Genomic DNA, 25,775 nt, shown 5'->3' on the forward strand with positions numbered 1-25,775 from the left:
GGAAATATAATATAAAAAATAGTGTTATAGACATTGACTCATTTTCCATACAAGAACTAAACTAAACATTTGCCACTGCGCCATATCTCAATTACTATTCAACCTAGAAAGGTGATTTTGATGTGATAGTTTAGTGTGTGTGAATGCATAGCAGAGAGAGAGAAAGACAGACAGACAGACAGTAGAGAGCATAGAGAGTATAGAGTAGGTAGAGAGGATATACCTCTAGATAAGCGTGAGTGATTGTATGTGCATTTAACTATCATGCTTTGCTGTAGTTGATATTATGTTATTATTGATTTCTATTAAAATTAATTCGATTGCAAAGTTAATCCTTGTATTTCTATTTTATAAAGCATACATTTTCTTCAAAATAAAGTGCTTCTAATCTTTATTCAACATTGGATATTTTTTGTGATTTATACATATAAATGGGTAAGTTGGTATATTAAATTTTCTTTTAACTGAGAAATTATATCATGTTACGTAAAAGTATTTTGAAGTTTTGTTCAAATTTTGGGGTCTTAAAGGGGCCTTTTCACAGATTTTGGCAATTTTTTAACTTATTCATTAAATGCTTTATATTGATAAATGTAAACATTGGATCGTAAAAGCTCCAGTAAAAAATCAAGAAAAAAATAAAAAAAAGGAAAAGAACATTGCCCGGAGCAGGTTTCGAACCAGTGACCCCTGGAGTCCTGCCTGTGTCCTGAAGTAAAAACGCTTTAGCCTGCTGAGCTATTCCGCCGATTACACGTTCTTTACGTATTTTATACCTTATATAAGCAATCTTCGTAGTTTCACAAAATTTAACGACAAAAACAGAACTCTCCAAATTATTCAATCGTTTCGCGTTGCAACGCTTTATAATTTTTAGGTTTTAAAATCGTCAAAAGATGCATATAATGGCTATATTAGAGCATGGTTAATGTTCAGTATTACTGTTTCCTCACAAATATCATAACTAAAACGAAAACTTACGAATCTGAAACAACTTTTTTTAATTTTGTCAATTTACCAAAGCGTGAAAAGATCCCTTTAATGTTCTACTTTTGATATACAGGTTATTTTATAAGGACACTAATTAATCGTACGTGTATTAATTTCTTTTTTTCTTTTTCCAGGTACAAGATGAGTGCATCCCACAGTGACCAGATCTGTCCCATTTGCAGAGTGGAAGATGGAGGTGATGTAGTCAAGATTCGCCAAAAGGGTGCTGATGGGATCAATGAAGCTAGTGTTCGGAGAGGTGACACCCTTGCTGTGACCGCAGGCTGTATAGTGCATACAAAATGTCGCAAATTGTACACAAACAGTGTTGAAATTGATCTTCATTTAAAGAGGAAACAGGGCGGTGAATCCAGTACCACTACTACGAAAAGGAGTGTTAGGGTGTCTGAAGGTCCATTCAATAGCCAAACCGACTGTCTTTTCTGTGGCACTAATGTTCAGAAAGGAAGTGCCGACTATAGTCATGTGAAAACTGATATCTTTGCAAAGACAATATTGCAATGCTGTGAAAGCCGTTGCGACGAGTGGTCTTTCAAAGTGAAAGGTAGAATTGAATACTATCATGGTGATCTTCACGCTGCAGACTGTGTGTATCATAACGTTTGCAGCAGCCATTTCAGGTGTGGTCGTGATGTACCCCTGCAGTTTTTGACTCAGCCTGATCCAAAGCGGAGGAAATCTGGAAGGCCAAAGGATGAGGACCAAGAACAGGCCTTCTCAAGGATGTGTGCATACCTTGAAATGAATGATGAAGAACAGTTGACTGTTTCTGACCTTAGGTGTAAAATGAAAGAGTATTTATCTATGGCCGATTCCCTCCCCTATGGTAATCAGTACCTAAAAAGCCAGCTGAAGGAACGGTATGGAAATTGCATATATATTGCAGAAGGAGAAGGTTTAGATGACATAGTGACAATGAGAGAGAAAACGTCACACATCCTCAGATCATACTTCAACAGTACGAAGGAAAAAGGTGATGAAGAGTCACAGAAGAGAGCAGTACTTGAGGCCGCGGCAAGGCTAATAAAAAGTGACATAAAGACAAATGTGCCAACCGTTAAGGATCAGTACCCGACTACAGAAGAACTAAAACTCCAGGCCGCCCTTGATTACATTCCAGAATCACTCCGCTCTGTTTTAACGGCCTTGTTTGTTGGTAAAGACACACAAAAGAAAGTTGCTAGCATAGGTCATGCAATCATACAGGCAGTCCGACCAAGGGCTGTCCTTGCCCCTTTGCAGATTGGCCTTTCAGTGCAAATGCACCACTTAAATCGGTCTAGGTTTCTTGTGGATACCTTGTGTCAGATGGGGTTCTGCTCTTCCTATAGCGAAATGCAGAGATTTGAAATGAATGCCGCAAATTGTGCTGCACCAAATATGCTTGGCCAGGATATTGATGCGTTGAACATGGCCTTGTTATTCGCAGCAGACAATGTGGATCATAACATTCTCACAATTGATGGGAAAGGAACATTTCACGGGATGGGCATGATTGCTGCCTTGACGCCAGGACAGAGGACAGACCTTTGCATCCCTAGGCACAGAACAACGGAACTGAACATTGTAGAGAAGTCAAAGGTTGCGATAATAGATCATCGCTTTGCCAGACACGTTCGTCGAGAAATCACTTTCAATGAACTTCCTGATCTCACCGAATGCGACACCAGGGTTGATCTGCTTTGGGAGTTGTCGTTCAACTTCAAACAGGCCACTCCAGGTTGGCAGGGGATGATGCACATTATTTACCAGGGAAACGATCACCCAGGCCAGTCTTCAATCAGGTACCTACCGATGATAGACATGTACTCCGGCGACAAGACATGTATTCTATCAACATTGGAGTTCCTTTGTCGTCTTGCTTACAAGCACCATCTTGACCCAGTAGTCACATTCGACCAGCCCCTATATTGGAAGGCACAAGAGATAGTCCTAGATTCACCGCCAGGAAGCCATCTCAAATCCATTGTTCTGTTGCTAGGAGGCTTCCACACCTTCATGAACCTGCTAGGAGCGATTGGTACACTGATGGAAGGCACGGGACTCAAGGAGATTCTAAGGACAGTTTATGGTGACAATTCTGTAGCCCATATGCTGACCGGCAAATCGGTTCAGAGAGCCAGTCGTGGTCATCTTCTTGTAGACAGATGTCTTAACCGTATGATGGTGTCAGAGATGGCAGATGGTAGTCCCGAATTCGCAGCAGTGGTTGAAGAGTCTGAAGGGATGTATAGTGCGCTGTTGAATGGTGAGGCAACATTAGAAACTGTGTTAACATCAGAAAACCTGAGTCGAATAGACGAAGAGCTGGAGAAAAGGAAGACAGAACTGAGTGCTAGGTCAAAAACAAGTCAGTTGTGGCTGAATTATCAAAACATGGTAAAAGTTGCTAGGTCACTGATGAAGGCAGATCAAACAGGTTCTTGGCTGATGCACCTACGCGCTGTTTCCGACTGCTTGCCGATATTCGCCGCAGCTGGGCATTACAACTACTTGAAATCAGCATACTTCTATGTCCAAGAGATGGGCCAGCTTGACATCAAACACCCAGACCTTTTCAGAAAGTTCGAAAAGGGCTTTCATGTCATCCGTCGGAGCAACCAGTTGTGGGCAGGCCTTAGCTCAGATCTTGTCATCGAGACGACATTGATGAGGTCGTTGAAGACCACTGGAGGTATGACACACGGAGGGGGAATGTCTGAAGAACAGAGAGCCATCTGGACCATGTCAAGGCCCATAACATCGGAGTACAACATCGCAATGCAGGAGTTCACGAACCTGTCGTACTCGACATCTGAACAGCACAAAGACCTGACGGAGGCAAGGATGAAAAGGGATGCTACTGACCTGGAGGAGATCAGTGCAAAACTTGTTGCATGGTCACCTTTCTCGCCAGACTCTTCGTTAAGGAATGTTGTTACTGGTGTTGTGGCTGATGAAGGTGTGAACGTGCACGAATATAAGTCTGTTGGATGCAAAATCATGCAGAAAATGATTGGACAGCCTGCATTCACATTGTCGTTCAGTAGAAAGGATAAGGCCATAACCCTTGGACAAACATCAGCTATCAAGGTTGCTCCTGATCGAACCATTGATTCTGCACTCCTATTTCAACGTTTCCTGGTGGTCACCCAAACTGGAGAGCTATCATTGGAGGAAGTTATGCGTTATGAGCTCAGTCCTTTCCCTCCTGCCCTCTTTGAAGCCAGAAACGTCTTCCGAAAGGCTGATAAGCCACAACTTGCACAGGCGATCTGTGATCATGCACAGGATGCAATCCAAGATTCTGTACCAGAAACAGAGTATCATGTCCTTGATGGGGGTTCCTTGCTGCACCGAATACCATGGAAAAATGGAGAAAGCTATGGTGACATAGCGCAGTCATATGCTGACTTTACCATCCGACATTATGGTTCAGCTACGACCGTTGTCTTTGATGGCTATGATGAAGGGCCATCCATTAAAGACAACACACATGAGAGAAGAGGACAAAATATTCATCCCATTGTCGGCTTCACAGCCGCAACAGAGTTCACAGGCAAGAAGGAGGAGTTCCTGTCAAGAGATGTCAATAAACAGAGACTGATCCAGATGATAAGTGATAAACTGAGAGAAAGGGATTGCACTGTGGTCAATGCACTCGGAGATGCTGATGTAGACATAGTAAAGGCAGCAGTGGAGGCATCTCGTCTACACACCACTACGCTGATTGGAGAAGATACAGATCTCCTTGTCTTGCTCCTTTACTATGCACAGGGAGACACTATGGCTCTTTATTTCAAATCAGACAGAACCAAACCTGATGGAAGTTTTAAAGTGTATGACATCAACCGTCTAAAAGACATCCTCAGACATGACCTGTGTTCTCAGTTGCTGTTCATCCATGCCATGACTGGTTGCGACACGACTTCTCGGATTTTCGGTGTTGGCAAAAAGAGTGCTTTCCAGAAGCTTGTAAAAGGAGACCCTGTCCTTCAGTCTTGTGCCAATGCTTTCACCATCCCAAACCAGACCACACAGATTATCGAAGACCTTGGGTGCCAAGTGATGTCTTTCCTCTTTGGTGGCAAGCACGCAGATTCTCTTGAGACAATGCGATATAACATCTTCAGCAAGAAGGTTGTCTCTTCTTCGTCGTTTGTAACCCCGGAACGTCTGCCTCCAACTGAATCTGCTACCAAACTTCACTGTCGCAGAGTGTACTACCAGATCATGGTTTGGATGGGAATGGAGGAGGGTATGGATGCCATGAAGTGGGGGTGGAAGCTACTAGATAATCGGTTCGTCCCACTGATGTCAAGAATGAATGCTGCTCCAGACAGTCTCTTGCAGGTCATTCACTGTAACTGCTCTACTGCCTGCAAGACCCTCCGCTGCTCATGTAGAAGATATGGACTGCCATGTACTACTGTCTGTGGACCGTGCCAACTTGAAGAATGTGACAATCCACATAACAAGTTCCTTCCAGAGGAGTCAGATGATGAGGATGAACAGTGACTAAGTGTATACTGTATGAAAATGTCATCTAAAAAGGCATATTGTATATTATACTATTTTTTATATTATATTTCCAGTGTACAAAATTTACATTTACCATTATATTTTTTACTTATAACCGTTTGAGTAAATTGGCAGCCCTATTGGGACGCCATCTTGGATTTGTGAATAAATAATTAACTGCTGGTAATTTAATTGCTTTCTTTGAATTCCTTGACCCCTAAAACCTAGGGTTAGACACCAAAACCACCTTCCTAGGTTGAATAGTAATTGAGATATAGCGATTTTACGCTCTTGGCGGCCATCTTGGACGCCATCTTGAAAATTACCTTTTTCCGGATGTCAGTTTATACTAGATTTTTAGTATGTTATTTAGCATGCCTAATGGTACCAGAATCCATTGAGAAACCTTTTGTATCAATTTTTTTGGGGTTCAACGCCAATTTGATCCGTCTAATGTCTGAAAATCCTTGCTTCCAGTACAGGATAAACCAATTGAATCAGTTTGATTGTCAGCAGGAAAGTGTTTTACAGCTTGCTTGCATACAAACGTAGCTGCCTAAATAAGGAGAGCCAAGGAGAGTGTTCCCTCTACTGACCAACATCTTCATTCTGTAAGACAAACGACACACACTGGTAAAAAATGTCTCACTTAAACAGTTACCCAAATGTCAACAACAAATCCATAAAGGCGTTCCAAAAAAATTACATCTCTTCACTACTGTAGATACATATTAATATGTAGCAAGTAAATGCATAATGTTACATAAAAATATAATTCATATAAAGTCAGAATAATTCCCTCTTAAAGTGTCCACATTAACAAGATTTAGTTAAACGTGTAGGAAGAATGGAATGATTTTAACACTATTGTTTGATTTGAGTAATAGGAATACTATAAATCAACTATGAGTGGATGCAACTCCTTTCTTACCTCTTTTTGAAAGTACATCTCCAGGAGACTGTTGGCTTTCTCAGCGATGGTGTGGTTGCTATGGTACTCCAACCCCTCCAGCCTGGTTACCCCTCCATAGCTCTCAAAGACCTCGCTGCACTGAAAGTGGGCAACATTTTACCTGCATTTGTTTGTTTTTGTAGCTTTTTGTGCTGAGTTTCAAATTATTTCAGTAATAAAACTGCCATCAGCAAACTAAATGATACAAGGAAAGCTAAGCCTACTCAAGTGGCTAACCAGTACTTTTACCTTGAATCTAATGCAGGGAAGAATGATCATACAAACTATTGCATCATCACCTCTCCACATTTTCAAATTTAATCCAATAATAACACTTATAGTATTCGCTCAGTGGCTGCAAAAATTACAAACTATTAAATTCTATACAATTTTCTAGCTGTTTTAGACCATTGTTTAAAGTAAGAAATATTAAAACAAAAACTTACAGTTTAAACTGCATCTTATTATGAATTGTAAATACAGGTTTGTCAAAAACATTACCTAATACCCCTGCATCACTGTGTGACATCGTTTAACGGCAAATAACTGGGGATATTGACTTCATTGTTCTAAGGCATTTGAAGTTAAAATTAAATCCCTTGACAAATGTAGTTGTTTTACTTAAAAACTTATAACATTTTATAAGGACTTACAGCTTGACAGACTTTATGACCACAGTATACTTCCTCCTATAGCATATACATATTAAATTTTAATAAAAATCAAACCGAAGAATTAGAGCAGACAAGCAGAGCTACCAACAGACGCTTGCAACAGAGGCAGAAGAGGCAGCCTACCAGAACAGAACTTATGATCTGTACTCTATCACCAAGAGATTTATAAGCCAGAGAGGCCAATAAGGGACAACGATACAGGAAAAAGAACAGATGGCAAAGGGAACAAGAGATGTGTTTGTCAGAAACACAATGCCCCCTACTGCGCCGCTTTGAAGCCATATCTTTGACCTTGACCTTTCACCACTCAAAATGTGCAGCTCCATGAGATACACATGCATGCCAAATCAAGTTGCTATCTTCAATATTGCAAAAGTTATGACCAAGGTTAAGTTTTTGGACAGACACACACAATGACAGAGAGACAGACAGGCCAAAAACAATATACCCCGAAATCATTCGATCCGGGGGCATAAAAAGAAGAGGATTGAGTACTAGTAGGAGCTACTCAACAGACCAGCTCCTGCAAACCCAGCAGAGATTCCGCCAGCTACCAGCAATCTGCAAATCAAGTGCTGCACTCCCACAAAGGAAGAGATCAGCAGCCTCCTCAAGCAATTGAAGAAAATCATATATGCAGGACCTGACAGCATACCTGCAGAAGCGCCTCATGCTGACGTCAAGACCAGTGAAGAGCTACTCTACCCTAAGATATGGGAGGAAAAAGAAATTCCAACAGAGTAGACCCGCATCTCTGTGACCATCAAACTGGCTTTCCAAAGGAGAGATAGTGCAAGGACCTGATCACAACCCTGCCCATCATTTTGGAAGGATCCCTGAAGCGGACTTCGCTGTTGTATGTCAACTTCAATGACTATGAAAAGATGTTCGACATCGTTGACCAGGAGGTTGACTTCTGAGGCACTACAGAGTGCCTGCAAAGATCACCAACATATTAGGAAGTCGTAAGAAGGGATGACCTGCAGAATCATTGATGGCAGACAGCTCACAGACACCTTGTAGTGAGAACCGGAGTGAGTCAAGGCTACTCCCTCTCACGTTTCCTTGATGACAATAGACTGGGTCATGAAGACCTCGACAAATCATAAGCAGAACGGAATTCAGTGGACATTCTGGAAACAGTTGGAAGACCACAACTTGCTGATGATCTTGCTCTTCTCTCCCACACCCAACAACAGATGCAGGAAAAGACAAACATGGTAGTGGACAACACAGCAAGACTGGGCCTTATCATCAACAGAGGGACGAGCACTGTGTTAAAGACCAACGCATCCAACAAAACATCCATCAGAACCCAAGGTGAGGCACTGGAGGAGGTGGACAGCTTCACCTATCTCACCTAGCTGGACAACCAGGGAGGAACGGATGCAGATGTCAGAACCCGCAGGGTTAAAGCACGAAAAGCCTTCCAACAGCTGAAGAACATCTGGGGATTCAGCCCAATTTGCATCACCACCAAGATGAGGCTCTTCAATACCATGGTGAAGCCATTATTCATCTATGGAGCAGAGACCTGGAGAACCACTGTCACAATGCCTATCCACTGTACAAAGCACCAGCCTGTTAAAGAAAACACCCTTCAGAGACGTCGGCCGTGGATAGGCCACACCCTTCACAAGCCTGCATCCAATACAACAATACAATCTCTCACTTTGAACCCCCAAGGGAAAAGGAAGAGAGGTCTGCCTAGATAACACCTGGCGCAGTGACCTGGATGCAGATTCATAGCAGATGGGCAAAACATGGGGGCAGCTGGCGAGATTGGCCAAGAACCCAGACGCCTGGAGGAAGCTGGTTGGTGGCCACAGGCGAAGATAAGATGAGGCTAGAGTGATAACCAAAGTATAGTACTTACATCAGTGTTAAACCTCAGCATCATCTCAATGAAGGCGAGTGCGAGATTGAGCACGTCTACGTCATGTGACTTGAGGATGGGGACCACAGCCGGGAGGACCTTGTGATTCAGCAGGCTCTCACAGGCCTCTGGCCCATGGGACAGCAGGTTGTTCAGCACGTACAGAGCCTGGTGGTAAATCATGCTGTAGGTTACTTACTAATAGAAAGTTACATGAAATACTGGGTATGTCAGGTTTAATTAGCTGCTTAGAAAACACAAAATTACATTGGCTGATATAAGTATTTCAAAAATAAAGTTTTCTGAATGTGAACAACACAATTATAGCTCATCAATATTAATTTGATATTGAGTTTTAAGCCTTAGTTGTTGTACGGGAATCAGTTTAGATTGATCTAAGAATATTTCCTGACTGTCTTTGGTAATTTCTATCATTAAAAACGTGCACAAATAAAACATAATTTAGAACACAGGACAGATTTAAATTTACACTTAAAGAGTTTACAAGTATCAAGGTAATTTTGGCAGGTAATAGCATAAAGTGACTGAAACTAGCTCAGTCCTGCAATCCATGAACTGGTAAAATGTAGAACAATGCTTGTTCAGCTCCTTGGTTTCAAATAGGCAGGCGTGAACATTTTCTTGAAATCTGATAATAATGTGAGAATTGTGTTTGCATGTTCAAAAATGCTAATTTTGTTGACAGAATATACTATGTACACTGTACAGCTCCATAGAATTGTTACAGATCAGCATATGTCAACAGCATCGACAAATACAACACAACTTTGGCTGATTTTTTCATAGGCACTCCATGGCAATGACTCAATGATTTGTTGTGTCTTTTTGAAAAATGCAGCTGCAGCTGTGATTTTTATAAACCTGTTTATTTTAATGCATACACATACTAAATCAATAAAAATATTCCGACGAAATGTCTTCTTAAAAAAAGATAGTTTGACTTTATATATAGATATTGACAAGGTAAGACTCTAGCCATTTTCTCAAACAACGGAAGTGCCTCATTACCCATAATTAAATCGCTGTCACCCTGCTCCCTTATTGAAATGCGCGCGCAGGCCAGGAACCTCACTCTTTCTCTTAGTCTTTGTTTACAATTTGATAAGGTTAATTAAAAGTATTCGGGTGTAGTTTAAAAGGAAAATCTACATGCATAATTGTTAAGATACAAAATACTGTACTTTTAATTTGTTTTTTTTAGGGAGTTAAACATTAGTTGCAGGGATTTATCACATCGTCTGTGAATTGTTACTTTCTTATTTTAACTCATTGTGACAATTGTGATAAAATATCATCCTGGACCATCTTATTAAATATGATCATTCAATTACTTAAGAAGACGTTCTGTTGGAAGATTTTTTATTGATTTTGTATGTGTATGCATAATAATAATAAGTTTATAAAAATCACGGCTGCAGCTGCATTTTTCAAAAACTTAAGTCACAACGGATAGTCAATTATTGAGTCATTGCCATCGAACGCCTGTGGATTTTTTGACAGACAAAAAAACCAGGCATTTACACGTCATAAATGCTTTCCAGGTTTCAAAAGTAGTCTTTTTTGCTATCAGGTAAAAAGCCTATTTGAAGCAATAATAATTTATCACTTTGGCCACATCAGATTAAACAAAAGTGTATTATTAAACACACAAGTAATGCACCTCTTGTTTGATGTCAAAGCCATCTTCCAGTTTGTCGGTGACCTTCTGCAGTATTGGCCCAGAAGACACCGATGCAGCAACGCTTGGTTCACCTTCATACAGTAAACATAATTGTCAACAATCGTTTGCATTCCAGGGGTTTCATTAAGCCCCTGATGGTGGGTCAGACACCCTACTGTTTTGACCAAAACAAATAACCAAGGCATCATAAAAGCTATAATGCCCAAACTGAACTCTTACAGAAAATATCCACAAAGTGTTAATGTAAACCGCCCTACTGAAGAAGGCTATCTACATTTATCACATGCTATACCCTGTTTCCCATGTAATACAATAATTACATATTTTTTATATTACACATGTGTAAAACAACATTTTTAAGCGTTTTCATTGGCTTAGTTTTCGTTTATCGACCAATCGCATTTTGTTACTTTGCTGAAATGACGTTGCAACGTCAAATGACGTCACGAAATGTTAACAACATTTGGGATTAATCATTATGTTTGCGTAAATATTTATTTAATTTGCTCATTTAAAAGCATGTGATAAAACAGATCTGACACTCGTCATATCATACCATATTTTATTAAACTCGTCCAGGAAATTCGTAAATAAACTCGCCAAATAAAATATGGTATGATATGACAACTCGTGCCAGATCATATTTGTATGCTGCCTTATCAGGTGACACCAAAACATTAATAATCTATTTCCAAATAAATGTTTGAAGACTTACCCACAATATTTGACAGCACCCACAGTGTTTCCTTTACTATGTGCCGAATGCTGGAGTCCAGATACTGACCCACGGTGTGCAGTAACCTTGGGTTCTCCAGCGCCAACAGGGTGTAGTCATTGGGTCCACTGCAGATGTTACCCAGGCAACGCAACAACGGGGTAACTGTCTAGTAGGTGGAACAAAATATAATATTGTATTGAAACTGAAGGAATATGTCACTGTAAAACAATGAAGAAAAATATATTGACTAGGAATAAAATGCAGTGTAATGTTGAGCCATAAAACACAATGAAACACCAGAATGAATATTGAAAAACTATTACTTTCATAGTTTGAAACATATTGCAAATGTTGTGCAAAATGAAAGAAATCACTTAAAGTGTGAAGGATCTCACAATTAAAATTCCAATTTGATTCTTATCAATTCATTATTCTAACATCATGTAGTTTCTCACCCTTACCTAAACACGTTGGATTTTCTTTCTTACCCATATCATCTGGGCTCTTCCCCTTACATTAGGTTTCTGCGTGTTCTTCCCCTTATCTTAACACCCACAGGGTTCTCACCTTTACGTAAACATCATGTGGGATCTCCGCCTTAACTTACATCCTGTGGAATCTCCCCCTTAACTTAACATCCTGTGTGGTTTCCTCTTACATTCATCCTTAATTAATCAGGGTGGTCTTCAAACATTCGTCAATTGCAGGGACATGCCTTAATTAGCCACCTGACATGTCATCAATTGAAAGCAATAAACTTTAGAAGGAAACCCCATTATCAACAGGAGGGGATGGCTGGTTCAAAAAGCTATTGAAGAAATGAGTGTCTAATAAAAGCAGAAGCTCATTGGTTCAATTGCAACAAAAGACATTCTAAACAATAAGCATTCAATTGAGATGACATTTTTAAGGCTTTTCTATAAGCTACAGTTAAATAGTATATCATCTTTTTTCTTTGAAACAAGATCTTAAATGGGCTCATAAAAAAACAAAAGTTACAATAAAGAAAATGTAATTTATTTAATTTGGATGACATTTCTTACCAAAACAATTAAAAAGCTTAAAAAAAACCCATGTCTCTTGAACAAACTTTATTTGCTTTTATAGCGGGTTCTCTCCCTTACCATAACATCCTGTCAGTTCTCTCCCTTACCTTAACATCCTGTCAGTTCTCTCCCTTACCATAACATCCTGTCAGTTCTCTCCCTTACCTTAACATCCTGTGGGTTCTCTCCCTGCAGTTTCACTATCAGGCTGACTGCTGATGTGAGAAGACCATTCTCAATCATCAGTGGAACATGTTCCCCTCTTAAAAATATGTTTTATTTTAGGGATAACACTGTGAAGTCTTTTAAATATATGAAAACGGGTTAAGTTATTACCCATATGTGAATTTGTTAAAGAAATGCTATATTAATTCTACTTGAGAAAATATCGGTATTTCAAAAATACTACTCAAAGATAAACAATCAATAATGCAAAAATCATGTATACTTTTATGTACTGATATGTCAAGAACATGATCATGATTTCAGGCAGCTTGAATAACAGGTCTTATAGTCAAATAACTTGCACATACAAAATCAATGTAAACTTAAGTAAACTTCTATAGTATTTAATACACAATAACATCTTGTAAGCCAGATTACATTTATTTTTTATTTTATTCAAACGGAATAAGTTTAAAAGCATTTGTTTGATTGTCAAATTAAGTCAAGAGGGGCCTACTTACGATGTTGAGAGGTAAGTGAGTATCCATGCAACCTCCTCCAGTATAGGCCGGTTCTCTGGAGCCAGACTTATGTAGGGAACCAGCATAGGAACAAGGCCCGCAGTCACCAGTTCTCTGTGGAAAATTTTAGGAAAGAGTATACATGTCCATAACTCAATCAATATGTCAGTGATATATTTAAGAGGGAGACACTCCCTGCGTGGGGAACCAGTAGATACGCAGGTAACAAATAGTATTGGGTTGCATATGGTATTTATGTAGGGACCATGGATTGGAACCAGGCCTGTGGTAACCAGGTCTCTGTGTGGGGAATAAGTAAAGACAAAATATTAATGGGTTCAATATATCAACAAATATGTATTTCTGTTGCTTACCATCACTGGGACCATTTCTCCATGTTTGCAGAACCAAACCCAACACACTTATGGGGAATATTCTCATACAGAACTAATGTATGTAGTTTATCTAGGATAAAGCCATCCAGGACTGTAGCAAGAACCTTATGTAGTTTATCTAGGATAAAGCCATCCAGGACTGTAGTAAGAACCTTTTGTAGTTTATCTAGGATAAAGCCATCCAGGACTGTAGTAAGAACCTTTTGTAGTTTATCTAGGATAAAGCCATCCAGGACTGTAGTAAGAACCTTATGTAGTTTATCTAGGATAAAGCCATCCAGGACTGTAGTAAGAACCTTATGTAGTTTATCTAGGATAAAGCCATCCAGGACTGTAGTAAGAATCTTTTGTACGGTAGTTTATCTAGGATAAAGCCATCCAGGACTGTAGTAAGAACCTTTTGTAGTTTATCTAGGATAAAGCCATCCAGGACTGTAGTAAGAACCTTATGTAGTTCATCTAGGATAAAGCCATCCAGGACTGTAGTAAGAACCTTATGTAGTTTATCTAGGATAAAGCCATCCAGGACTGTAGTAAGAACCTTTTGTAGTTTATCTAGGATAAAGCCATCCAGGACTGTAGTAAGAACCTTATGTATTTTATCTAGGATAAAGCCATCCAGGACTGTAGTAAGAACCTTATGTATTTTATCTAGGATAAAGCCATCCAGGACTGTAGTAAGAACCTCTTTTTGAAAGGAACCAGCAAACATTTAGGGAAGACCATAATGATTCGAGAATGGCAGGTAAAACCAGTATAAAGCTAATCATACAATGTTTTTTTCACACAACCATCATGCATGCAACATGTAAGGGGAAGGAGTGTACCTGGTAACATCTGGGGAGTCCCTGGCTATGTTGGACAAAGCGAAGGCAGCAGATTGAACCACAGCTGGCACGGGTGACTGCAGAAGGGTCACAAGAGGGACCACAGCCCCCTGTGCCTGCATCATGGTCCGACATTCTGGGCTGTCCCCTGCCAGGTTACCCAGGGCCCAAGCGCACTGGTCCTGAAATAAAGGCAAAAGATAACTGATTTAACTCTTTCAGTGCTGGAACCGAATTTTGAAGGTCTTTGCAAACAGTTTGGATCCTGATGAGACGCCACAGAACGTGGCTTCTCATCAGGATCCAAACAGTTTGCTATTCTGATAGTATTCTTTGAAAACAAATTGAAGAAAATGATAATTTTAGATATTTAGCAGACGAAATTTTAGCAGACGACAAATTTCCCAGCATGCAAAGTGTTAAAATCTGGATCATCACTGAAACAGCCCAGATTTCAACGTGCTATTTCAAGGAATTTTGTGATTAAAATTTTATTTAAATAATTAGCAATTTAATTGGAAAGAATGCCTGTGATTTTTTAACAGGCTGCAACATGCCCATGTTTGACCTTTTACATCGATGTGCAACCTTGACCTTTAGGGAAAGGCAGACTTGCAGGTGACTTGCTTTCTTTTCATGGTGAACATTTTTGGCAAGATTTTTTTAACATGGAATTGTATAATAATGAGCAATGAAGAATAAGTCTGGAAAAGCTCAGACAGGCTTGCCAATGCACTCATGCACGCACATATTGTGGCAGCTATATTAAACTGCAATCTGCAATCGGGCTGGACAAATAAAGCAAATGCACAACTTCATACCACATAGACATTACATTCAAATTGCACATTAATAAGTGTGGCAGTAAATGGTCAGACTAGTTTGAGTCAACAGACAGACAGATGGACAGACCCACATAGTAAATACAATTTAACACCATAAACCTCATTAACCAGGATTTAATTACATTTCTGTAAGGAAAATGTCAACCATCTTAAAAGACAAACACTTACAATTGCAAACACTTAAAAATGCAGTACCTGCATCAGTGGATTGTTAGAACTGAGATACGTGATCAGGTAGGGTGCAGCTGACTTTGCCACAGAGAGCGCATGGTCTGTGTTGCCAGCAGAGATGTTGGTGAGGCACCAGGCCGCTTCATGTTGCAACTCCACGTCATTGCCCGTCAAAAGTCCCACAATACATTGCAAACTGTTTTCAACTCTGTGTCAAGAGGAAAAAACCATGGATCACATTTAAATTCAAATTGACAATAAACCATGCAAATAAGAATATGTAGCTGCCATAATTTGGCTTTACAAGTAATTCCTTGTTGCCTGGAAGGAGTTGTCCTTGCTAGTAACTGGAGTTGTCCTTGCTAGTAACTATACAATACCAGAAACCTTAAATAAAGTTGCATTCTTTGTATAAGAATAAGATTTCACCCATCACACACATTACACTTACACTTGTTAATGTCAAAACTGTGTTCTTATGTTCTTCATAGATATTTATAAAACCAGTGTAATGATCGTATCTTACTAACTTGAAGAAGGCATCAATGTAGATTACACCCTGTGCACATGCCTGTCTGACACACTGAAGAAGGGGCAACTTCTCTTGACCTGAGTGCTGCAGCTTCTTGCATGAGTCTGTGACCTGTGGCATAGTAAGATTGAGATATTCAACACTGTTACCTGTAGCATAGTAAGATTGTGAAAATCAACACTGTTACCTGTAGCATAGTAAGATTGAGATAATCAACACTTCGACTTGCAGCATAGTAAGATTGAGATAATCAACACTGTGACAAGAAGCACAAAAAAGTGAGATCATCAACACAATGACCTGTTGAATAGTAAGATTGAGATAATCAACACTGTGATCAGTAGCATAGTAAGATTGGGATAATCAACACTGTGACCTGTAGCATAGTAAGATTGAGATAATCAACACTGTGACCTGTAGCATAGTAAGATTGAGATAATCAACACTGTGACCTGTAGCATAGTAAGATTGAGATAATCAATACTGTGACCTGTAGCATAGTAAGATTGAGATAATCAACACTGTGACCTGTAGCATAGTAAGATTGTGATCATCAACACTGTGACCTGTAGCATAGTAAGATTGAGATAATCAACACTGTGACCTGTAGCATAGTAAGATTGAGATAATCAACACTGTGACATATCCAAAGTATACACAAATATTACCAGGTTCTTGTTTTCGAAATCCCAAACCAAATTCACATATTCTTTTGTATAAAATATTTGAACTGATGAACATGTGATTTCAAATTGTGATTTTTTGATTTCAATTTAAGTTGATTAAGATATGAGTGACAGATCTGAAATAGTCAATTAAGAAGAACACTTGTGCAGTATGTTTATTAAATCCTACAGATGTCATGACTAAATGTAATTAAAAGAAAATAGTTTATTAAGACATGTGTCCATAGGCTTGGATGCCCACACATTCAAATTGGTCTAACAAGCTGTGAATGTCCAACTTTGCTGTTTTACTTTACATGTAGCCTATGAGGTTAGGAGACAGGTGTTATACCCAACATGTCATCTTATGGAGGTTCACATTTGTGCAGACATATTAAAGAATAACCAATCTATGCAGCGATTTCAGTAGATTTTGAAAACCAGGCGTCAAAATGATCCAAGGTCTCAAAATGAGGAGGGGTCAAATAAAAAAAGATTATGGTGACAATCAAAATACTGAACTTGAAAAGTTCCTAAATGCATGTTTTGGGTTAAGTAATAACTTATTTATCATAATAATGAATAAAACATTTTCACAAAAGCTCTATTATTTCCATAAAAGATCATTTCTGGTCCTTTTTTTAAATTGGATTGTGGAATACAAATGTGTCAAAATGATGCAAGGCTAATTTTGTGCAGGAGTCAAAAATGAGAAAATTGCTACTTGCTTGCATCAAAATGCAGGATTCTGCTTCAATTGAAATCACCGATATGGAATATATATGGCTGAGACAAAAATGTTTCTGCTGTTTTATTGCCAATTTTGACCTTTGACCTCTAAGTGTGACCTTCACCTTTGAGATAGGGAGACAGGTGTTACAAGCGACATGTCCTTATATGATGGTGGACATTTGCTTTCAGAAGTTACATCAATATTAATTCATATATAGCAAAGTTACCATTGCGGCAGGAAACTTAACACAGACATACAAAAGGATGAAGGGACAGATGAACAGATGGACCTTCAGACGGATGGATGGGTGGGCTGTCAGGCAGGCAGACGGACTGACACACACATAAGACAGACAGTCAATGCTACTTTTTTGCAGGTGTGCATAACAATATAGAAAATCATATTTGTATGCAAGGATGTATTAGTGTGGGGAATAATCAACACTTACACTGCCTTGCTTTATAGCAACTCTTTGAGCTGGGATCTGGCACCTCCTCTGAGCTAGGAACTTTTTAAAGTCGGGTTATAATTCTTACATTTTTGGACATTTAAAAAAACACAAGCTTACCATTTCCTCAGTAAAACCATGTTCACCACCACCAGCTTGCCCATCTTCAAATCTGAATCTTTTTGAACTAACAATCTTCTCCCTTTTTTCTTTTCTGAGAGCTACAAAACACACACAAAAGAAGTGTATTTTAAGTTACGAATTTAAACAAGAGATCAATGGTCGGAGACTTATGCCCCCCAAACAGCGCTTTGAAATAGTGACCCCAATTTTTCAATAGGGGTCATTTACTGTTCAAGGCCGATGCACATGTGAAGTATCACGCCAATTGGTCGATTTATTGACAAGTTATTGATTGGAAGCAATTTTCACATATATTGTGACAGTGACCTTTGACTTACATAGTGACCCAAATTCAATAGGGGTCATCTACTGTCCAATGCACATGGGAAATATCAAGCCAATCAGTCGATTCGCTGACGAGTTATTGATCAGAAACAATTTTCCCACTTACCGTATTGTGACAGTGACAATTACCTTTGACCCAGTGACCCCAATTTCAATACAGGTCATCTACTGTCCAAGTCCATAACTGGGTTTTTCAATTCAATCCATTAACAAACAACACCTGTAAAGCAAACTCCTATTTAAATTCAAGCTAACACAATTTATTTCCACACACCTGTATAAATTACCATTAATCCAATCCAGTAAAATATCGGGTAGTTTTTCTAACATCCCATTCTCTATAGAACTAAGCATAAATGCTGTATCTGACAATATAAGAATGCTTCTAGTCATGTAGGTGCTGTATCTGACAATATGAGAATGCTTCTAGTCATGTAGGTGCTGTATCTGACAATGTGAGAATGCTTCTAGTCATGTAGGTGCTGTATCTGACAATATGAGAATGCTTCTAGTCATGTAGGTGCTGTATCTGACAATATGAGAATGCTTCTAGTCATGTAGGTGCTGTATCTGACAATATGAGAATGCTTCTAGTCATGTAGGTGCTGTATCTGACAATATGAGAATGCTTCTAGTCATGTAGGTGCTGTATCTGACAATATGAGAATGCTTCTAGTCATGTAGGTGCTGTATCTGACAATATGAGAATGCTTCTAGTCATGTAGGTGCTGTATCTGACAATATGAGAATTCTTCTAGTCATGTAGGTGCTGTATCTGACAATATGAGAATGCTTCTAGTCATGTAGGTGCTGTATCTGACAATATGAGAATGCTTCTAGTCATGTAGGTGCTGTATCTGACAATATGAGAATGCTTCTAGTCATGTAGGTGCTGTATCTGACAATATGAGAATGCTTCTAGTCATGTAGGTTTGATTGATGCCGTTTGAAACAGCTACTTGCTGATGTGATATTAATTTACAGTTTTAACTTCCTAGAAACTGGCCCAAACTCAGCATTCACATCAAAGACCTTTGATGTCAGCTGACAGCTTGCAGTTTTTTTGAGGCACAGGTTTAAGTGATGTCATCAGTAGCACACTCTTTAAGTGTACGTAAATGTAACCTGGGTACTGAAAATATACTAACACGTACCTGGCCAATTTAGACTGTACCAGAGCTTCATTCCCGCCCAAAATCCAAAGTCATAAAACTTAATGCAGAATACAAAACAACATTTTCTTTGAACAAAACCTGCCTCAACATTATTTTGAGTAGGAGGTTTGATAATAAAGAGGCTATTTTACAGAATATTGACATAAACATAATGTTTGTTTAAGCCAACAGCGACCAATTAAATTTATTGTTAAAATTCCCAGGTACATGTCAGTATATTTTCTGTACCTGGAGTACAATTGTAAGTATACTTAAGCTCGATTGGTCATTGTCGGCTCGGGTACTACTTACATGTACCCCGGGTACTCTTAAGTATACTTACATGTACCCCGGGTACAGTAAATATACTTAAACGTACCCAGGAATTTTTACGCTAAATCGGTTGTTGTTGGCTATTTTTTTTAAATTAATAATGTTCACATTTATATCAATTTTCTGTTAAATGGCATCTATATTATCAAAACTCATACTAAAAAAGTATGCTGATGTAGTTTTTAAAACAAAAGGGCCTAAAAGGCCCAAAGTCGCTCACCTGAGATAAAAAAGGGATGACCTGTGTTTGCAGTCCAAGATATCAATGGAACAAATGTTATTACCAAGTTTCATGAGTAATGAACAACAAATAGCCCCCTGGCGGCCATGTTTTTCAACAGACCTGAACCATTTTTGAACTTGTCCAAGATATCATTGCAGGGCTCAACATTAACAGTTGTCCTATTGCCCCTGGCAAGTGAAAGTTGGGTCCAGGCAATTTATTTTATAATCTAGTTGTCCGCCCAGGCAAGTGCAAAAAAGAACAAAGAGCATTCAATTTAGACTTTAATTGCTGTAATCATTTTGTTAAATGTGCAAAAATAAAAAAGGTTTTGTGGTGTATCATTTTGATCTTTATTAAAAAATATGAGCTTTACAGTAAATGTGATATTTCATGTTTGGACTAGAGTGTTCACAATCTTTATAAATATAAGGTAAATGACCCCTTCTGACGGCCATGTTTTTTTACCGATCCGAACCATTTTCGAACATAACCGTCATATCCAGAAAACACATGTTCTGACCAAATTTCATGAAGATTGAACCAAAAATGTGACTTCTAGAGTGTTCACATGTTTTTACTATATACATATAGAGAAAACTGCCCTGCCCCCTGGCAGCCATGTTTTTTCACCGATCTGGACCATTTTCGAACTCATCCGAGATATCAATGAAACTAATGTTTTGACCAAGTTTCATAATGATTGGAGTGTTCACAAGGTTTCTCTATAGCCATATAAGGAATACTGCTCCGCCCCCTGGCGACCATGTTTTCAATGGACTGGAACCATTTTTGAACTCAACCAACATATGATTTAGACAAACATTTTGACAAAGTTACATGAAGATTGGGCTACAAATGTGACTTCTACAGTGTTCACAAGGTTTTTCTTATTTTTGACCTAGTGACCTAGTTTTTGACCCAGCACGACCCAGTTCCAAACTCAGTTGAGGTATCAATGGGATAAATGTTCTGACCAAGTTTCATGAAGATCAGACAATAAATGTGGCCTCTGGAGTGTTCACAAGGCAAATGTTGACGACAGACGACGCACGACTGACAAAAGGCGATAACAAAAGCTCACCATTAGCACGTTGTGCTCAGGTGAGCTAAAAAAAAAAGAGAAGTTTGTTTAAGATAAACAATATCGTTTTACAGTACCAGGTAGCGCATTTTACAACATCGGATTTAAGGCTGAAATACAAATCGGGTACAGTCTAATATCCACCGGGTACATGTCAGTATACTTAAGAGTACCCTGGGTAAATGTAAGTAGTACCCTAGCCAATAATACTGTTTTGCATATCTATTCATACGAGACATGGACACTAAAATGGTGTTCGTGTGTCGTATGAATAGATATATTCGTGGGAATTAATTGTGGCCACAAATAAACAAACACGAGCATTTTGTATCTACAAAAATCTATGTAATCATATCACATCTAGCGTTGAAATTTTGGATATTGCTATAAGGAACACTGATTGTTAAGGTGTTAAATTTATTTTACGAAATACTTAACAAAATTTTCGTTGATTTTGAGCGTTATAGAGACTTTAAAATGTGTTCACATTATTTTCTTAACGGCGACTATAGCTTTACAGTACCAATATTTAATATATTCAGATCCAATAGATATATAGTTTCTTTCATATTTACGAAATTCGCTATATACCTGCAACACATTTTTCTTTAGTCTTTGTGCATGACAGAATACAGTCTTATAAACGACCAGTAGTTGGAAGCAAGATTTTCCATGGGTCACATAATGTTTTTCAATACTTTTTTTGCTTTCTGTTTATTTTGGTTGTTATTTAATATTATAATATATGACTTGAATGAAATGAACTGAGGACAAATACATAAATATTAATAGAAATGTTGTGATTTGGTAGCTCCAAAGTAGTGTGGATTTTGATTTATAACATTTAGAAAGTATATTAAGAATTCGACACCAACCGCCTGCCGCAGTGCCTGACCAAATTCCTGGGGAAATGCCAGTATATATATATATTATTTGCTTGTTATTCTTGTTTGTTTTTCATAACATTTTAATCAGTGACAATAGTCAAATGAAAAATCTCTCCAAAACACCAACACATCCGCATTTTGCGCAGCAACTCGAACAACACTGACAATGATCACACTCACATACAGAACAATTCTTTAAAACGCAACCTTTCCTAACGCATAACACAATGTCACCCATCTCTTTAGTCAACAAAGTCTTTAATACAGACAGCCTTAAGCACTCAACACTCTTAAACGTCTCTCTCAGTCAACTGTCTCCAACTAACGAACGACCATACGGATAGACAACGGCAAGGGACGGGTTCTATATGCTTTTATTTTAATATGTATTTCAATATTTACGCACATTATCAAAGCTTTACAATATGTACACTAGGAGACATACATCTATACACTGTTATTTAAATATTTATTTCATAATCACACACAGTATCAAGCTTTACAATATGTACATAAGTAGACATACATCTATATATGTTTATGCTAATATTTATTTCATTTCGGTAATTAATTAAGTACTAAATTGTATAGCATGAAAAAATAAAATATTAATTAAGTATTCCATACTACAGCCTTATCTCTAGGAAACCCCTTTCAGTAATAGCTTTATCTACCCCTCGATAATCAGTACCCTCATCAGCTCTGAAATGGTCTATTGCCTTATCAAAGACATTCGCACATGTTAAAGGGATCTTTATACGCTTTGGTAAATTGACAAAATTGAAAAAAGTTGTTTCAGATTCGTAAGTTTTCGTTTTAGTTATGATATTTGTGAGGAAACAGTAATACTGAACATTAACCATGCTCTAATATAGCCATTATATGCATCTTTTGACGATTTTAAAACCTAAAAATTATAAAGCGTTGCAACGCGAAACGATTGAATAATTTGGAGAGTTCTGTTTTTGTTGTGAAATTTTGTGAAACTACGAAGATTGCTTATATAAGGTATAAAATACGTCATGAATGTGTACTCGGCGGAATAGCTCAGTAGGCTAAAGCGTTTTTACTTCAGGACTCTGGCAGGACTCCAGGGGTCAGTGGTTCGAAACCTGCTCCGGGCAATGTTCTTTTCCTTTTTTAATTTTTTTCTTGATTTTTTTCTGGAGCTTTTACGATCCAATGTTTACATTTATCAATATAAAGCATTTAATGAATAAGTTAAAAAAATGCCAAAATCTGTGAAAAGGCCCCTTTAATCCCTTTGTCAATGCACCGCAGAGTACATAACAGGGCGGTAGACTTGCTAAGCATGCAAGAACACCCGACACTACATCCAGATTTTTTCCGGATTTTCAGTTCAATTAGCATACAGCGCAATAACTGTTTATACAATGCCGTATCTAAAAGCACGGACTCTGCCACTTATCCGATCGCAGCGAGAATACAGTAATAAGAATGTGTCATAACTCAAACTACACTGTTATGCGCAATACAATTTCAACTACTACCAAAAGACATCGTCAGATACTACAGTGAAAACAATTTGTGCAGTGTAACCTGTTCTTTTGCTTTGCTCAAATCGACAATTCACACCTTCCGCCATGAACGATTTGTTATCAAGTTTATGTTTTGAGCATTTCTCAACAAAATACACGCAAATTGATGTCGATTGCAACAGGTATTGTGGTTGTAACAATGTATTATGTTGATTTAACTCGATTTTATGGACATATGTGAGACATTATTTTTTTACATTGATTTTAATTTTACCAAGAAGAACTATGAGCTGTACGTATGTATGGTGGACGAACCAGTTATTGAACACCTAAGAAATTAAGTTAAATTTGCAACACTTAAAATAACAAAAACAATTTGTTTTAACAAATGACTAACAGTTCAATCATTAAACAACTTATCTGTAAAGTTTTCAAGCAAATAAACATGAAACTGAATATTTTTTTATTGAAACATGAAAATTAACAAAATTAGAAAAGCATGTAGCATTGAACACAAAAAACAAGTCTATTCCTCTGCAATATTGTGGCAAGGACAATAGAACGGGTCATTTCTCCTGACAACATTTGTGGCTGTGCAAAACTGCAAGTGCACCCAGTGGCTACAGTTATCAAAGTCACACTTGGCCCACTTCACAAATATCAATGATACGCAGTTAGCAAGTTCTTTTGGCTGAAAGCGGCTGCATACACAGCAAGTTTCATCATCATCTTCATCTTCAGACGATTCAACATCAGTGTTCAGATGGGAGGGTCCAGGCTCTGGGTAAGTGTGTTGTTTTGTTGATTGTTTTTTTTTCAGTTGTTTGTTCCTTGTTTGTGAAACTGTTTCTTTTGTGGGCATAAGCTTCGAATGTTTGTTGGCTTGTTCAGTTTGTTGCTTGTTTTTCTGTTCATTTGCTGTTTCAGCTCTTTCCCTTAGTTTCTGTTCAATTAATGGATCTGTTATTTCTTTGCCAGATGTAAATTCAAGAATGTTATGACACACTCAGGTTTGTTGTGGAGGTCATGTTTTTCAACAATGCTCATCAAATTGTTGAAATATTCATGAACATTGGCCTCTGATGTGGCTTCAGCTCTGTAGTTGGACAATGCCCTCGGACGAACAACTCGCAACTCAGGCCATCGCTGCTGGAAACCCTTAAACCATTTCACAGACAAAGGTTTATCATTTGGCCTCTTACCAAGGAACACAACATAGTTAGTAGCACTTGCTACAACTTCACTGATGGTATAACCATACCCAAGGGCAGCCATTGTCTTGACATGGTCAACTAGTTTGACCTCTTCTTCCTGAGAGAAGATTGGAGCTGGTCCGGGTTTGAGGCATTCAGGGTCAATAACCCCTTTTACTTTTAGGTATGCATTGTGAAGAGCTGTTGGTGAGTAAAGACCTCTGTGTTTAATTATCTTCTTAGGTTTAGACTGAAAAGAAAAAGAAAAACAAACTTAACTTTATGATGATCAATTGTCAAGAAAGAAAAGCTGGAATATTTTTTCGGAACTGTGCTGTAGCTCTAAGATCGATAATAAAACAAAGTCACATGACTATCACATGACTGTCACGTGACCCGGACTCGACGAAAAAGTCTACGTCTGCTGCAATCAAAATTGCAAATGGAAATGCACGTTTTGATAAATGCATTCAAAAAGTAATAGCAAAAAACACATAAAACCGTGTCAATAACAATAAATGCATTTCTTTTACCTGTTTTCGGCGCATTTGTTGCAAGCTTAGTGGACAAGTAGGTCACGGACTTCATAAATGACCATTTGTTTATGGATGTGACGTCATGCGCACTTTTGCGCATGCGCATATAGAACCAAAACAAACCGTCCGATATCAGGTTCTGTTCGATAATAGGTACTTACACGATACTCAGAGAATTCAAGAAGAACTAGGAGTCGACAATGACCAATCGAGCCCTAGTGATACCCCTGCATAAGATTACCTGGGGTACATTTAAGATGTACCAGAACCGTAGTGACCAATCGAGCATAATTGACCAATTTGTGCCTAAGTTATGAAATTTCTGAGGACAAATCTCAACTGACTCAAGCTCAATTTTTTATTCTTGTGTACACATAAAAAAATAAAAATTTACCATTTTAAAAACAACAAGAAATTGATTAAATTATATACATATAACTTCCTGTCCTCTTTTCTCTTTCAGTTTATCAACTGAGTCAACTTGGTGTTTGTATTTATCTTTATGTTCGTCCATGCTTTAGACTTTTAGAGTGGTTGGCCCTGAATACTCTTCCCTTAAAATCTCCGGGAAACACTCTTTTCCATTTTCCTGATTCCATTGGCTGTTTCGTCCCCTG

At 38.4% G+C, this 25,775-nt stretch overlaps 2 protein-coding genes and 1 pseudogene across 2 annotated transcripts; 1 reads left to right on the forward strand and 2 right to left on the reverse strand.

Moving 5' to 3' along the window:
* Positions 1-5,963: 5,963 nt before the first annotated feature.
* On the reverse strand, positions 5,964-25,724 carry LOC127861681 (uncharacterized). Its single transcript, XM_052400371.1, has 12 exons — positions 25,591-25,724; positions 17,902-18,002; positions 15,934-16,046; positions 15,428-15,611; positions 14,388-14,569; positions 13,166-13,279; positions 12,645-12,741; positions 11,431-11,599; positions 10,695-10,786; positions 9,014-9,181; positions 6,443-6,562; positions 5,964-6,120 (listed from the first exon to the last, which is right to left on the reverse strand). The coding sequence occupies exons 1-12, from the start codon at positions 25,670-25,672 to the stop codon at positions 6,100-6,102; spliced, it is 1,443 nt and encodes a 480-aa protein (XP_052256331.1). The 5' UTR covers positions 25,673-25,724; the 3' UTR covers positions 5,964-6,099.
* LOC127861713 (uncharacterized) lies at positions 23,878-25,577 on the reverse strand. Its single transcript, XM_052400403.1, has 2 exons — positions 25,156-25,577; positions 23,878-24,872 (listed from the first exon to the last, which is right to left on the reverse strand). Exons 1-2 carry the CDS (start codon positions 25,168-25,170, stop codon positions 24,393-24,395), a joined length of 495 nt encoding a protein of 164 aa, XP_052256363.1. The 5' UTR covers positions 25,171-25,577; the 3' UTR covers positions 23,878-24,392.
* LOC127861672 (tRNA (uracil-5-)-methyltransferase homolog A-like) overlaps positions 25,681-25,775 on the forward strand; it is a 47,280-nt pseudogene continuing 47,185 nt past the window's right edge.

The sequence above is a fragment of the Dreissena polymorpha genome, chromosome 1, assembly GCF_020536995.1.
Source record: "Dreissena polymorpha isolate Duluth1 chromosome 1, UMN_Dpol_1.0, whole genome shotgun sequence".
Classification (NCBI taxonomy): Eukaryota; Metazoa; Mollusca; class Bivalvia; order Myida; family Dreissenidae; genus Dreissena; species Dreissena polymorpha.